The sequence below is a fragment of the Heptranchias perlo genome, chromosome 9, assembly GCF_035084215.1.
Source record: "Heptranchias perlo isolate sHepPer1 chromosome 9, sHepPer1.hap1, whole genome shotgun sequence".
NCBI classification, from domain to species: Eukaryota; Metazoa; Chordata; class Chondrichthyes; order Hexanchiformes; family Hexanchidae; genus Heptranchias; species Heptranchias perlo.
Genome location: NC_090333.1, coordinates 55343149 through 55359102, shown reverse-complemented (window position 1 = coordinate 55359102; position 15954 = coordinate 55343149). Strand labels below are relative to the sequence as shown.

Sequence of the window (15954 nt, the reverse complement as noted above, 5' to 3'; positions counted from 1 at the left end):
GCAAACATTTAATAGTCAAGGTATAATCTTTTTTCTCCCAATCATACACTGGCTTTCACACTGATATAGTAGTTGAGAATGCAAACCACATGGCACTTCCAGAAGGGCACAATACCAGCACAGTTGCACACTGGCAGTGTTTTAACATGCTCCAGGCTTGCATGAGAGGGGTAACAACAGAGGTACACAGGAGTTAGCCTACTTTTTTCAGAGTATCAGTGGGCTACGTTCTTACTGTGTCTGGCATCAACCCATTTCTCCCTCTGCAGGAATGTACTGAGATATTTGAGAGTGGCCTTGTGCGGGCCTCCAGAAAGGAAGTCCAGAATGCTTGATAGTTATCGCATTCTAGGGCACAGCCCACAGATCACACACTGACTGGCAAATGTCCCAATGATGCTTAATCCTTCACAACACAAACGTGGATTAAGATTTCACTATTACAGGAGGATATCTTGGCAGGGAGAAGTGGGGGGGTGGAAGGGAGAAGAAGTGGTGTGTTGGGAAGAGAACTGAGATTTTAAAGAGGTGAGAGGGATGGAACAAGGTGAGATGCTTGAAGTAAAAGGTGTCACGAGGTGTAGAGGGAGAGAACAAGGTGCGATTAGAAAACAAGGGTTATACCATCACAACTGTTTGAGGCAGGGCAGGTAGTGGAAAGTACAGCCACGCAAGTTTTAGTCAAAGCCATGTCATTGCAATCATCCAAAATAAGGTTGGAGATGGCAAGGATCTTGTTCGCAACTAAACAGACATTTGAGGGAAATGCGGAGAGGACGTAAAAGATCGAAGAGTAAGAGAGTTCTCCCAGAGTCCTGGCCAACATTTATTCCTCAACAAACACCTAAAACAGATGATCTGGTTATTTATTTCATTACTGTTTGTGGGACCTTGCTGTGAAAATTGGCTACCACATTCCCTTCATTACAACAGTGACCACACTTCATTGTCTGTAAAGCGATTTGGGACATCCAAAGATTGTGAAAGGTGCTATATAAATGCAAGTTCGTTCTTCTTTCTTGAAAAAAGACTCGCACACTCACTCACTCTTGACCAAGTCAAATCACTACATTTAAATCGTAAAATTAAATGGTAGCAATAACCCAAAAGATGGTCATTTGAGGAAAATTACTTTAGTCTATGGAACAATAATCTGTTGATCCATTGGCACAATCCAAGGGAGCAGTAGGTGGGGAGAGCAGGATTGAAAGGACGTTGGTAAGATTAGCCCCCAGAACTAATGGGCTCGGATCCAAAGCTTTTTGTTAGCAACAGCCAAAACACACACTTGACCAGAGAGAATTTAGGTTACAAAAGCATGACGCAGATTAGGAAAGTCAAAGTCCTGATCAGAAACAACAAATGTATATATTCCACCTCTTAGCAGGATGTATTTAAGTGAAATATTTCCTTTAGTGTAGGGATAACCTACAAGCTTCAGTAAGAGCCAGCTTTCTGCAGCTACTCATTCTCAACAATCAAGATATCTGTAAACATATTTCTGCCTTGTACGTTGCAATTGCCACAACACTGGCAGAATTCAGTCTAATAGGTCATGGGAACATGATCTAGGTTGTCAAATAACAGATGAACGGAAGAAAATCTGGGCAAAGAATCTCAGCAATCGCTATTTGCAGTAAAGTGCATGAGTGTCAACTCAAACTTGTATACTGAATACACCACACACCACACTAGATCCATGGATTTCACCCTCTCTGTTGGATGAATGCCAGAGAGTAGGTGGCCGGAGTAGCACACTCGTAAACATCTTCTGGTCCTGTCCCCCAAATCCAAACATTTTGGGAAGCTATCAGGGATGTCACAAAGCTATAGACTCATTTTATGACAGGCACAGAACTGTTTTGTGAATATATAACATTGGACAAATAAACTGAACTTGATGGCTGTACTGCTAAACCCCTGATGCAAAAGTATCCAGAATTTTTCAGTTACAGGTTAAAATCTGCAGTCAGTATAAATGCAATCATGTCCTCAAGCTTTAAACAAAATATTGCAACTGACTTCAGTTCCTGGACAATAATGAAAGCTACTTCGGGTGACTGAAGAACTATTGCCCACACCGAAGCTTGGGGTTGCAGTCAAAGGGTACGATAAACAGCATTATTTGTCCACTTCAGTTTTAAGCACCTGTGCAGGTGGTCCCAGTTCTTGTGCTGGAGGCTGAATTGTTAGTCTCGGAGGAAGAGGATGTGGTGGTCTCCGTGGTGATCGTAGAGGTCGTGGAGTCTGTCTTTCAGCTATGGTCTGCTGCTCCCTTGGAGCTTCTGGAGTGTAAGACTCTGTAGTGGGAACACTACCTTCACCTCCAGCTGCTGACAAAAAGAAACCATTATACTAGTTCCTAGGCAGGCGTGGCCCAATTCAGCACTTTGTCCAATAGGACAAGTACCATATAAACTATAATTTATCAGACTTTACAACTTGCAAACATTACAGATTGAAATTTCAGGCATAACTGCAAGGATATAGCAACCTGTGTCAAAAGTGCTCGGAACAGTTAAATAAAATGATCTCCCATTGGACACAAGATTCAGGTGCAGCACAAAATGAACTTGCTTTATTCCTTTATCTGTCCATTGTATTACTTATTTGTTTTCCACTTCTATTGAATCACCCAGTTTTTGCTCAATGCCTTGGTTTCCATGTTAATGGATCATATGACATTCAGCTGTCTGGGATCTTAATGAAAATATCAACGGTTTAATAAATAAGTTACTGCCTTTGTAAAAACAGGTGAGAAAGGAATTTCACACAAAAGCGGGTTACCAAAATTGCAGTGCAATTTTAACCCCAATGAATTTTGTCATGGCTTAAATTTTACCCATCAGTCTTTTACATGCAAGGAATTTACTGATACTTACAATTGTCTTCTGGCATTTGGGTACTTTCTCCTTCCTTAGAGGTGTTGGTACTTTGCTCATTGTCTGTGCTAGGGTCTGTCCCATCAGCACCCTATGTGAAAAGTAGGCTCAATTAAGAAAAGGATGTGGACTTTCAGCAATGTCATCCTGCAGGTAGGGTATCTTGTTAGGGTTCCTTCCTTATACAAAACTTCACCAAAATGTAAGCAGTCTCCAGTTCCATCTCTGCCACATTACTCAAAACGCAGTGTGGCAGCAACATGTCAAGAAAAGAACCAAAAATTAAGCAAAGATCCTATTAAGCCAATTACTAAAAAGGGGCAATAATGATTCAATTTTCACAATTTAAAAAAAACCACTGGAACAACTTGCATTTATACAGCGCCTTTAAAGTAGTAAAATATCCCAAGGCGCTCAAACAAAATTTGACACACATGAGAATCCCTACGTGGTCAGTTTTCAGTAAAATATTAAAATGCCTACGTGGCAAAGAAGCAGAATGCAAAATGGTTAGAAAGGGTTAATTAGTTAGTAACTGAGATTGATACAAGTGGCCTGGCCCTCCTGCTGGGCCATATGTTTGCTTCGTCAGCAGAGTTGCATGGTCTTAGCAATGTAGAGTCTTTGATGTGATTCAAGGACTGGTCTGAATGTCTCCATGTTTATGGCAGATCAATATAGGTAACGAGCTTAGCCAAAGTTGAAAGACATTCCAGGTTGGGAGATAAGGAACAGAAGGAACAGGGAAGAACATTCTAAGTTGGAAAGTGAGGAAGTTATCCCCTTTGATGGCTAACAGCAGCATGATCAGCACATGGACGATTTATGATTGGTCGGAAATAATGTAACCTCGCATGGCAACCTATGCCCGGCTTATGATTGGTGTTGACCCTCGTTAAGTATGTTCCAACCCTATTGATTTGTATAAAAACGTGTGGATTTCTGTATGTTTTTGTTCTTGCTCTGCCAGCATAGAGGGACTCTATCAGGAGTCCGAATCAATGCTGCAGACTAAGAACCCTGCTATTAAAGATGTGTTGAACTTTAAAATGTATTCGACTTCAGTTATTACTGAACCAGACTGAGGGGAAAGAATCCGGATCGTCACACAGCCACACATGGAGATATTAGGACAAGTGACCAAAAGCTTGGTCAAAGAGGTAGGTTGTAAGGAGCGTCTGCAAGGGCGGAGGGGGGATTCTTAGGGCTTAGGCAGCTGAAGGCATGGCTGCCAATAGTGGAGCAATGAAAATTGAGGATGCACAAGGGACCAGAATTGGAGGAGCGCAGAGATGGCGGAGATTTGTACGGCTGGAGGAAATTACAGAGCTAGGGAGGGGTGAGGCCATGGAGGGATTTGAAAGTAAGGATGAGAATTTTAAAACTGAGGCGTTGCCAGACAAGGAGCCTAAGTAGGTCAATAAGCACAGGGGTGATGGGTGAATGTGATTGGTGCGAGTTAGGAGACAGATAGCAAATTTTTGGATGAGCTCAAACTAAGTGAGTGGACAAAACTGTGGCAGATGGAACGCTATGTGGGGTCATCCACTTTGGATCACAGAAAGACAAATCAGAATACTTTCTTAATGTTGAGACCAGGAGCTGTGCAGGAGCAAAAATATTTGGTTGTCCAGGTACACAAATCACTAAAAGCTAATGCACAGGTACAAAAAGTAATCATAAAAGGCTAATGGAACGTTGACATTTATCTCAAGGGGCAGGGAATTCAAAAATGAGGAAGTTATACTTAAATTTTCCAGAGCCTTGACCAGACCCCATCATGGTAAACAGCACAGCACACAAAACTAACATAGTATCTGGAGTGCAGTTTGTTCAAATCTGAACATTTGGGAAAAGCTAGTTAAAATCATGCACACAGCTCCAATCAGTATTTACCTAACTTGATTCCTTGGTCTCATCATTGCACGAGGAAACTAATATTTTTTTATTTTTCATTAATGAGTTTCTGGAAGAGACAGCTTCCATGAAAAATTCTGATCACAGCATTTTAGCCCATTTCACCCATATTCATATTCCCTAGCCTTGGTTGCTACTAAAATATCTCCAGACCTCAAAAACTTTGCATACCTCTGCATCGCCACCATAATTATCTTCTCCATCAGGACTACCCTCATTACTGTCTTCACCGTCCTCAATGCCAGTGTCGTCATCATCATCCTCATCATCCTCTTCATATTCCTCCTACAAGAATCAAAAGCAGTTAACAGGGTCAGAATCTTCAGTTCTCACCTCAAAGGCCAAAATATAAAATTCTAAGTAAACTTCTTTTATAGCATTCTGTCCTTAATATTTTCTTCCTGCATCCCACAAAATTTGCATGCTTCTACTTGCAAAATGGCTGGTCTCAAGCGCTACATCTAGGAAGCTGGCAAAATATCAGTAAGGAGGTGGCAACTGGGAGGGAATATTACATGCAGAGTAAGGTTTTCTATTTTGCAAATATATCAGTAATCTAATACATGAGCAAAATTAGAAGATTACCAATCAGGCAGGATATCAATTTATGCACTAAAATTCTTTCAGCCAGACTTCATTCATCCGCTGACGGCTATGTTATGAATCCAGCACAATGGCCACTTATCCAACTGAGAACTGAAAGTTTATCCTTCCATGAGTGCATTCTTGGTCATATTTGCTCAAATACTTTTATTGCACTAAGATAAACCTGCCAAAAATGCTCAAACCACAACTCGAAAAGCTTTGCAGGATATCTTAGTCTGTGTGGTAGTAAGCATTTAAATGTAACATGCTTCATACAGGCACAACAAATGGTGAAATAACGAAGAATAGCTTCCAAAGGACCAAACAACTAAATTTCTGAATACTGAATCAATTATGGCCATGGCTACATCTGGATGAATTATATAAAATATTTGGAACCTGGTATTGGGGGTGGGAGGGGAGGTTAAATTTAAATCTTGTGAACAAAGTTCTCAGCACCGTTTTCTTCACCCAACATACAAACCAAGTGAAAAGCTAAATAGGTCTTTGGCAAATCTATGACTGAAATCAGTCTCGGCTAAGTGATATCACTCTCGTCTCAGAGTCAAGAGGTCATGGGTTCAAGCCCCATTCCAGAGACTTGAGCGTATAATCTAGCCTGGCACCAGTGCAGGACTAAGGGAATGCTGCACTATTGGAGGTGCTGTCTTTCAGGTGAGACGTTAAACTGAAGCTCCGTCTATCCCCCTCATGGACGTAAAAGATCGAAGAGTAAGAGAGTTCTCCCAGAGTCCTGGCCAACATTTATTCCTCAACAAACACCTAAAACAGATGATCTGGTTATTTATTTCATTACTGTTTGTGGGACCTTGCTGTGAAAATTGGCTACCACATTCCCTTCATTACAACAGTGACCACACTTCATTGTCTGTAAAGCGATTTGGGACATCCAAAGATTGTGAAAGGTGCTATATAAATGCAAGTTCGTTCTTCTTTCTTGAAAAAAGACTCGCACACTCACTCACTCTTGACCAAGTCAAATCACTACATTTAAATCGTAAAATTAAATGGTAGCAATAACCCAAAAGATGGTCATTTGAGGAAAATTACTTTAGTCTATGGAACAATAATGATTAACCTATAACTTATTCCTCCCTTGTAATGTTCTCCCACAGCAATGGAGTTCCAGAAGAGAGAAACTTGCCAAAAATGCTCAAACCACAAATTTGAAAGGCCATACTAGGTTCTTGGGTTCTGTAGTATTTAAACACACAAATTTCACACATACAGTTCCATTAAAATTAAACATGCATTCTTTCTCCCATTCTCACCAAAATGGCCATATTACCCAATAACATTCTGCTCAAAATGATATTCCTCACAGATACAGTTCAGAAGTGTAGGCCGGGTACTATTTGGACTCAATCCCACCCACCTTTAGTAGTTTTACCTGCTCTTGGTCCTCCTCGTTTTCTGCCTCATCTTCGTCGCTCTCTATTATAATGATATCAGTTTGTGTCTGAGAATTTTGTGATGACTGGGTATTCTGCTGATGTTCAGGTGGTTGAGGCACCAAATCCAATGACTGAGAAGTTTCTTCATTATCTTCCATCAGTTGAGAAGGGGGATAGTCTTCAATCACCACCTACAACAAGATATCTGATTACAATCTATTTGCTGTCAAGCAAACTACTAAAGCTTCATTGGCAGGAGTGATCTATTACCTTATTAAAAATGTTACATACAAGTGCATTCTCTGACTACAAAATCTTACTTCCCATTGACATGTTTGTGTCACACTTATGTATCAACATCTGCCATTATAAATTCTTATGTCCACATTCTTTACTCAGTGATGAGAATGTGGAACTCGATACCACATGGAATGGTTCAGGCGAATACTTTAGATGCCAAATCTATGAATTGTTTCTCCCAGCCCGGATGCCATCTTGGTTTCTGTACAATTAAGTTGTGAAAACAGTATCTCTCAAATGTATATTTTTTTTAAATCTGAATAATTTTTTTTAAAAACCGCTTCCCCTTTTGAGGCCTCCAGTTTTTGTTTGTCATCCTCCACCCACCACTCCAGATATTTGCTCTAAAAAAAAAATTCTCCTCCTGTTGTTGGTCACTACTTCTCCCTGCTCCCAAGTCGGCAGCTTCCACTGCCCGTTCTTGGTCACAATGCAGCTCATTCTCATTTTTATAAATACAAAAGGTTCGGGCACAAACAGCTGCGAGTCACTATCTAAGGTAAGAAGCAGTATCGGAGCAGTGATCAGCAGGGAGTCTGTGAAGGATTTCCGTAATCCACCACAAACCAGTCACAGCAGACCGACAAGCCCAACGAAAGCAGTGCCCTCCTTAGTCTGGGAAATCAGATTGACACTACGCAATTAATATATTCTCCATTTAAAATAAATACTGTAGTAATACAATACATTAAACTGGCACCATGCAAATATACTTAAAATGCATCAGACAAACAATGCATGATGAAATAAAGCAACTGTTAGAAATTTCAGGTCTGCTATAAGTATTCTCAGGTACAGTGGCACTGGTCACTCCTGTAAGCAAACTCCATGTCTCTGGGCTTCCAGACCTAACTCACACTTCTTAAAATCTACTTACGCAATAGCATAATGTGAGGGATAGAACAATGTGCCCCCTGCCATAACAACAAAATACCAAGTCTTTCATATATGCCCTTCCCTAATCTTCCGTTAGGTGGAACTGAAACACCCTAGGGTGACATTAGGTCAACACAAAATGACGACGCTGGTTTAGTGTGCAGAACACACATGACTGAAGAGCATAATATTTCCAGAGTTTAACTTTTTCTATAATGCTTTCTGTGACATAAAACAAAACCACACAATGGATGGAATACACACTATTGAACTTTCCATCCTTTCTGGTCAGCCACTAGCTGTAAAAGCCATGGCCTTCCCCTCAAAGCTTTTGTTGCAAACTGACTGGTCATGTACTTTGCTCTTGTTACTTCTCAGCACAGGAAGCAGGTCTCGATTCCTAATCACTTCCTTTCATAGGAATTGGTCAGTACAGTCACCAATCAAGCTGCTAGCCACACCCCCCCAAGAAAAGCAGATTTATTAAATTCATTTATTCCGAACCATTGCTAACTTTCTTTAAATTTACTTTTTTGTTGCCATTTCTCCCCATTCTGTGTACGGCTGCTTTATATTCATAAATTACTCATTATTTTATATAAAATTTGATGACCCCATCCTCTTCTCCCTGTCCTATTCTATCTGTCCCCATAACGTTCACATCTCTTTACCTCTTCTTACCAGTTCCAACAGTGCTGCCTCTCACTATACCCTATCATTCCCCCACCTGAAACTCTGCTCTTCCTTACTCCTTTTTGCCACCCCATCATCCTTTTTCCTGGCCCACCTCCCTCTTGCTCTGACTCACTGTACCTTCTCCCTGTGCCCAGTTCTTACCCACAAGCTTAATTATCCTCTCTCAGTCCTGGTCCATTTCCACCTTTTAACTCTCCATGACTTGACTCATGGGTGCAATGCTAAGGGAGATCAAAGTGTGCGCATGCCTGTATACACAGAATATAAATATTATACACAAAATTCCTATGGCATAACATGCACTGATAGCAATTAACTAACCTGTGTGATGGAGTCTTGTGAATCCAGGTTCTCTGACTGCATCTGCATTTCAGTGTCTGTTTCTGCATTTTCTTCCACCTCCTGCATATGCTCTTCCTAAAGTTGCAAAACAAAGTTTAACGCTACAGTTTTCAATATCGTAAGCATATAAACACAATTCTACAAAAGTGAACTGTAAGTCAGAAACTAATTCCAATGAACAGCTCTGAAGCAGAAACTTGGTTGAATACAGAGACATTTTTACTTTTAATTCTTGGGATATGGACAATATTGGCAAGGCCACATTTTTACCCATGCCTAACTGCCCTGAGAAGGTGGCGGGCCTTCTTGAACTGCTGCCATCCTCGTGGTAATGGTGCTCCCACAATGGTGTTAAGAGGGTTTGGAATTATGCATTTTTCCTTTTTTTTTATAAATGAAATGATTAATTTTAGTTCCCAACTTCTGCCTTCCACCAGTAAATTTATTTCTTGCAGTGGATGGTTGGAAAAGTGCAGTCTACAAATGCCAGTTGCCACTGATACTGCTCTGTGATTGGATAAGTGTCATATGCAATGTAATACAGGACTGCTGCGAGGAGTTCCTTCTTTCTCCTCCCCTCCTCCACACACACAAGCAGCTCAATCTGGAGACTGAGATGAGAACTGGGGAAAACATGGCATACTAAGCATCACCTAGTACAAGTAACACGAGACAGATTCGAAATTTGGCTGGGCTGTAACCAGGTCCTATGCTGCAGTGCTATTAAATTTTTAGATGAATGCAGTAAATATCTGTCATCTAAATAGACTGATAAATGCAGCACAACAATATTTAGGATTACAACATAATACAACTGAGAATGAAATAAAAAAATCTGAAAAATGAAGATACACTGCAAAATGAGTGATTCAATCATAAAAGGGATAATACTGAAGAACAGATTAGTGACCGCAAACTTGGAATCACATCATCTATGCAACACATGATCAACATCTCTATGAACTGTTTCCAACTGTGCACATTTGTTCAATTTGATTATACAGTCGAGTTATTTGCCATTCACTGACATACGCAAGACCATCAGAACAGGAGGTGGCCAATCAATCCCTTGAGCATGTTCAGCCATTCAATTAGATCATTGCTGATCTGAACCTCAACTCCATTTACCCATCTTTGCTCCCTATCCTTTGATACTCTTACCCAACAAAAATCCACAGCCTTTTGGGAGAGAATGTTCCAGATTTCCACTACCCTTTGTGGGGAAAAAAGTGTTTTCTGATGTCACTACTAAATGGCTTGGCTCTAATTTTAAGATTGTGCTTCCTCGTTCTGGATTCCCCCACCGAAGGAAATAGTTTCTTTGTATGTTTCCTATCAAATCCCTTTATCATTTTAAAGACCCTGATTTGATCACCCCTCGACCGTCTAAACTCAGGGGAATACAAGCCAAGTTTATGCAACTTGTCCTCATAATTTAACCCTTTGTATCATTCTGGTGAAACTGTACTGTACCCTCTCCAAGGCTAATATATCTTTCCTGAGGTTTGGTGCCCAAAACTGAACACAGTACTTCAGATGGAGTCTGACCAAGCCTCTCAACAATTGAAAAATCACCATCACTTTTGAATTTCAACCGCCTTGAGATAAAGGACAACATTCCATTAGCCTTTGATTGCTTTTTGTACCTGTGCAATAGGCTTTAGTGATTTGTATACCGGACACCTAATTCTCCTCCATAGCTCCTAGTTTCTCACCATTAAGAAAATATTCTGATTTGTTGTTTTCTGATCCAACGTGGATGACCTCACACTTTCCCACATTAAACTCCATCTGCTACAGTTTTGCCCACTCAGTTAATCTGTCTATGCTCCTTTGTAACTTCCTGCTCCCATCTCCACAACTTAGTGTGCCTCCTAACTGAGTGGCATCTGCAAACTTGAATATACAACTCTCTATTCCTTCAAGCAAGTCATTGATATATTCGGTGAAAAGCTGATGCCCCAAGTAACGAACCCAGGGAACACCAATTGTCATATCCCGTCAGAGAACCTCCCCTTTATCCCTACACTCTGTCTCCTATCTTCCAACCAATTACACCATCAACATGTTAAAAAGTGTTGCATACCACTCGTTGGACAACTCTCAATTTCTTTGACTGATGTTCCAGAGACTCGTCCTGACCATAACCTGCATTATCTGGACTGGTCTCATCATCTTCATCACGCTGACGCTTGGACACAGAAGTAGTGGCTGAAACTGAAAGATGACATACATATCTTAGACAATTACTTCAAATTCAAAAAGGTTTTTAAAAGCATCAAATGGAATTCAGCACACTAAAAACATCAGGTACAATCATGGCATGAGAATGGTCCAATAAAGACAGATACCACAGAGGTAGTCAGGTCTAGCAAGTAAGATACAAACTCACCAAATTGGGGGGAGGGGTGAGCCCTATAGATTAAATCAGTATTACCCGTTAACTTTTTTTTAAAATTGAGAATCATAATCTCGATCTCTTGTTCAGGAACCACTCTTCCAAATGTTACAAGTTGCACCATGGAGCGACAGGGACATAGGTCTTCAACTTAAATTGCCTACAGAGCAAGTCTCCAATTTCAGTCATGATATTGAGTGTAGGAATCAAGGTGGAGACCAGGCACCTCCATGGGTAGAGATAAAAACACTACAGTATTTCTACTTTATGAGAAACTTTTCACTTGGATGTATAGAAGCTGGGAATAATTTGTCTTGCATTCTTTTACAGTAACACAAAATAAGGAGCAGGAAAAGTACTTAATCTCAGCTCAGTCACCATCTCACAGGCCATAAATGAAGGCTCAGTGGCACATATAGTAAGTACAATGAGAGCTAGAGGTGAAATGGAGCCAGATACAAATACCACCAGATTATTTGGGGTACCACTGGATTAAAGCATTGCTGCAGGTTCTAACAGAACAAATTGGAGGACTTCAAAGATCAAGTATGACTCCAGAATTTTCTGCAGCCAATCAAAATCTTGGAGTACTTCATAGCCATCATCAGTGTAGAGGACCAGGACAAAATACCAGCGGCACAAGGGAAACTAAAAATAAATCAAGGGGAGAAAATTAGATTTAATACAAATTTTTAAAAATGGTGGAGAAAATAATAAGACTTTAGACAAATCTCCAGGACTGATGGTTTGCACCCTGGGGTATTAATTGGGAATTGTGCAGTTGGTTTGTAAAATTGCAAATGTCTCTCCATTATTTAAGAAAGGTGGGACAGAACACCTAGGTAACTACAGACTTGTCAGTCTAACATCAGTTGTGGGGAAATTACTGGAATCTGTCATTAAGGACAGGGTGACTGAGCACTTGGACAAATTTGAACTGATCAGAGAGTCAGCATGGATTTATGAAGGTGTTGGCCAGGGGATGCAGAAACTACTGAGTTTATTCCGAACTGCTGACACACAGGCAAAAGCAACTTTTGAACTGAAGTAACCTGAGTTCAGTCGCTGGCCTGAGCTGGCTGGAACTGGTTTGAAAAGACAAAAGGAGATGTGATGAGACACAAGTCCTTATTTAGAAAAGGAGTAATGAGGTAATGCTACCTAAGTCCTAAAGCCTAAACCAAAGGGAGAGAGAGAGACAGCACAGCTTGAAGAGATAAGATTCGGAATAAGAATCTGGGGCGTGGAGCCAGAGCGAAGATCAACCATCGCAAGAGAGCGAGAGACACACACACACACACACACCTGGCTGGCGTCAGCTCTCCTTTTCGGGTATTATCCTTTATATTCTGTGACCACTCAGGCAGTGTCAGAGAAACCTAGTGGGTGTGCAATTAGATCCTAGTTTGGGTATAAAACTGCATGTCTATATCTAACCAGACGTATAAGCTATATGTATATGATCTAACGACATGAATAAAGCGAATTGAGAGTTGAGAGAATTGACTCTTCTCCTCTTTGTACTAAGCCAATAACCGTAACCGGTGACCTCGGGTCAACAAAGGGTAGGTCATGTCTGACTAATGTAGCTGAATTTTTTTTTGAGACGGTCACAAACAAGGTGGGATAAGGGACTATCGATGTTGTCTATATGGACTTCCAGAAGGCATTTGATAAGGTTCCCCACAAGAGACTACTCACAAATATGAAAACGCACAGAATTGGAGTCAACCTTGCAGCATGCGTTGGGAGTTAGGAGACAGAGAGTAGGGGTAACGGTTACATAGAATTTATAGCACAGAAACAGGCCATTTGGCCCAAATGGTCTATGCCAGTGTTTATGCTCCACACAAGCCTCCTCCCTCCTACTTAATCTCACCCTATCAGCATAACCTTCTATTCCTTTCTCCCTCATGCACTTATCTAGCTTCCCCTTAGATAAGTACATGAGGGAGAAAGGAATCCATGCTATTCGCCTCAACCACTTCATGTGGTAGAAAGTTCCACACTAACCACTCTGGATAAAGGAGGTACTCCTGAAGTCCTTATTGGATTTCTTAGCGACTATCTTATATTTATGACTCCTAGTTTTGGATTCCCCCACAAGCAGAAACATTCTCCACGTCTACTCTTGAATCCCGTCATAATTTTAAGGACCTCTATTAGAGAAAGAGAATGCTGAGGGGTAACCTGATAGTTATAACTTGTCAGTTCCGGTATCATCCTTGTAAATCTTTTTTGCACCTTCTCTGGTGCCTCTGTACTCTGATTAGCAGATGTGACAAATGGTGTTCTTCAGGGCCTCAGCTTTTCACCATATTTATCAATGACTTGGATGAAGGAGTAGAGAATTGAATATCGAAGTTTTCAGATGACATGAAGTTGGAAGGCACAGTAATTAGTGTAGATGGGAGCAGGAAGTTACAAAGGGACATAGGCGGATCAAGTGAATGGGTAAAACCGTGGTAAATAGAATAATTGTGGGAGAGTGTGAAGTCATCCACTTTGGATCCAAGAAAGACACATTGCAGTATTTCTTATATAGTCAGAAACTAGGAGCTGTGAAGGAACTAAGATTTGGGTCTCCATGTACACAAATAACTAAAAGCAATCAAAAGGGTGAATGGAGTGTTGGCCTTTTGCTCAAGGGGGTGGGAATACAAAGGAGAAGTTACGCTTCAGCTGGTATAGAGCCTTGGTCAGACCCTATCTGGAGTACTGAGTTCAGTTCAGGGCACCGGCAAAGATATATTAGCCTTGAAGACAGTGCAGATGCACCAGAATGATTCCGGGGCTAAAAGGGTTAAATTATGACAAGCTGCACAAACGTGGCTTGTACTCCCTCATGTTTAGACATTTGAGGGTGATCTAATTGAGGTGTTTAAAATGATAAACTGATTCTATAGGACAGAGAGAAACTATTTCCTATGGTGGGGGAATCCAAAACAAGGTGGCATAACCTAAAATTAGAGCGAGGCTATTCAGGGGAGAACTCAGGAAGCACTTCTTTATACAGAGGGTAGTAGAAATCTGGAACACGCAGATGCTAGGTCAGTTGAAGCTTTCAAGACTGCAATCGATAGATTTTTTTTTATTAGGTAAGGGTATCAAGGGATGTGGAGTAAAGGTGGACAAATAGGATTGAGGTATAGATCAGCCATGATCTAACTGAATAGCGGAACAGACTCGAGGGGCTGAATGGCCTACTACTGTGCCTAAATTTCAATGCTATGAAAGATTATAATGAAAATTTTCAATTCAAGGGAGTATATTCTTTGAAACAATGGCAATTTCACCACACAACATAAACTAACCTGTTCCAAACACAGCTGTAGAAGTAGACGGACGTTCTATCTGGGGGCTCTGCATGACATCTACCATGGTTGCTGAAGGCTCCTGATTTGCTGGTTCTACTTGCTGAAGATTCTGTTGAGTGGGTTGTACGAAGGCAGTGGCCTGTGTCTGCTGCTGTTGCACTGTTAAAATAGGCTGCGACAAGTTTGGGATATTTGGACTTGTTGAACGCACTGTTCCACTTGTGCTACCAAAAACGGTTACATGTTCAACTGGTCCATCGGACTGTATGGCTGCTGAATAATGAAAAGGTGAAAGTGAACATATTAAGACAAAAGACTATCCCATTGGATGGTGCTTCCTATCAAACAAAATACCAAATGAAGTTAAAATGGAACTCTTTTAAAAAAAAACTAATCAAACATAAGCAGTGCAGCAGGTAGTTTCAAGCTACAAGATAGTAGGCTGCACTTGCAGTGTATTTCAAATATTTAAACTGTTTCTTACCTTCTTGGGTTTCTACCTGTGTTGTCGGCATTACTGTTGCTGTTGGCGTTGTAGCCGGTCCAGTGACGGTCGCTGGAGTAAGCATTGGACGGATACTTGCTCTTGGCGTAGACTTACTGCCAGCCACTGGTCCAGCAGCTACCTTGCTGGGTGTTGCCACAAGAGGGGTTGGCTTTATATTGGCTGTTGGAGGATCAGATGTGCTCGAACTATATATACACACACACAAAATTTTAAAAATTAGCTTTTGTTTCATGTCCAGAAGGCAAGGTCCATGTAAATAGATCTTTTGACCCATATAATGTATAGTAACTGAACAGTTTATAAATAAATGGACTCATTATGGCAGTACACACGCAACTCCACTAGAATTTTTTGGCAGTCAATGCTGAAGTCTTCGTTGGAAGATTTTTGTTTTAAAAAACACATACAAGATTCTCTCCTTTGAACCGCAGAGTTAAATATCTGCCTCTATCTTTGATATTGTTAATTCTTATTATTTAAAAGAAAGACAAAATCAGTGAGTCTCTAATGGGTTAAACATGAGAACTCAGTAGTGACATACATAATTTAAAAAAAACCCAACATTTAGCTAGTAAAAAAAGACATAGAAACAGTGAATAATGCTTACCCTCCTCTGTCCACAGATGCTGGAGTTTGTTTCAGGGTAATCTGCCTCTGTTGATCTAGTTGTCTCTGTGGTTCAGAAGCCTGTTGCAAAACAGAGAAATAATAAATCTCA

The 15954-nt window shown here is 40.7% G+C and overlaps 1 protein-coding gene across 3 annotated transcripts in view; it reads right to left on the bottom strand.

Annotated features, from left to right (window-relative positions):
- Positions 1-15954, bottom strand: part of tprb (translocated promoter region b, nuclear basket protein) — an 88733-nt gene that overhangs the window by 12784 nt on the left and 59995 nt on the right. The window contains exons 35-43 of one of the 3 annotated variants that reach the window (XM_067990481.1): positions 15844-15923; positions 15213-15421; positions 14726-15001; positions 11100-11230; positions 8993-9088; positions 6796-6990; positions 4971-5084; positions 2883-2973; positions 2149-2333 (exon numbers count right to left, since the gene is read on the bottom strand). In XM_067990481.1, the coding sequence (XP_067846582.1) occupies positions 2149-2333; positions 2883-2973; positions 4971-5084; positions 6796-6990; positions 8993-9088; positions 11100-11230; positions 14726-15001; positions 15213-15421; positions 15844-15923 (1377 nt within the window). The remainder of the gene's footprint in view (positions 1-2148; positions 2334-2882; positions 2974-4970; positions 5085-6795; positions 6991-8992; positions 9089-11099; positions 11231-14725; positions 15002-15212; positions 15422-15843; positions 15924-15954) is intronic. The other 2 variants (XM_067990484.1, XM_067990482.1) reach the window with 2 other exon arrangements.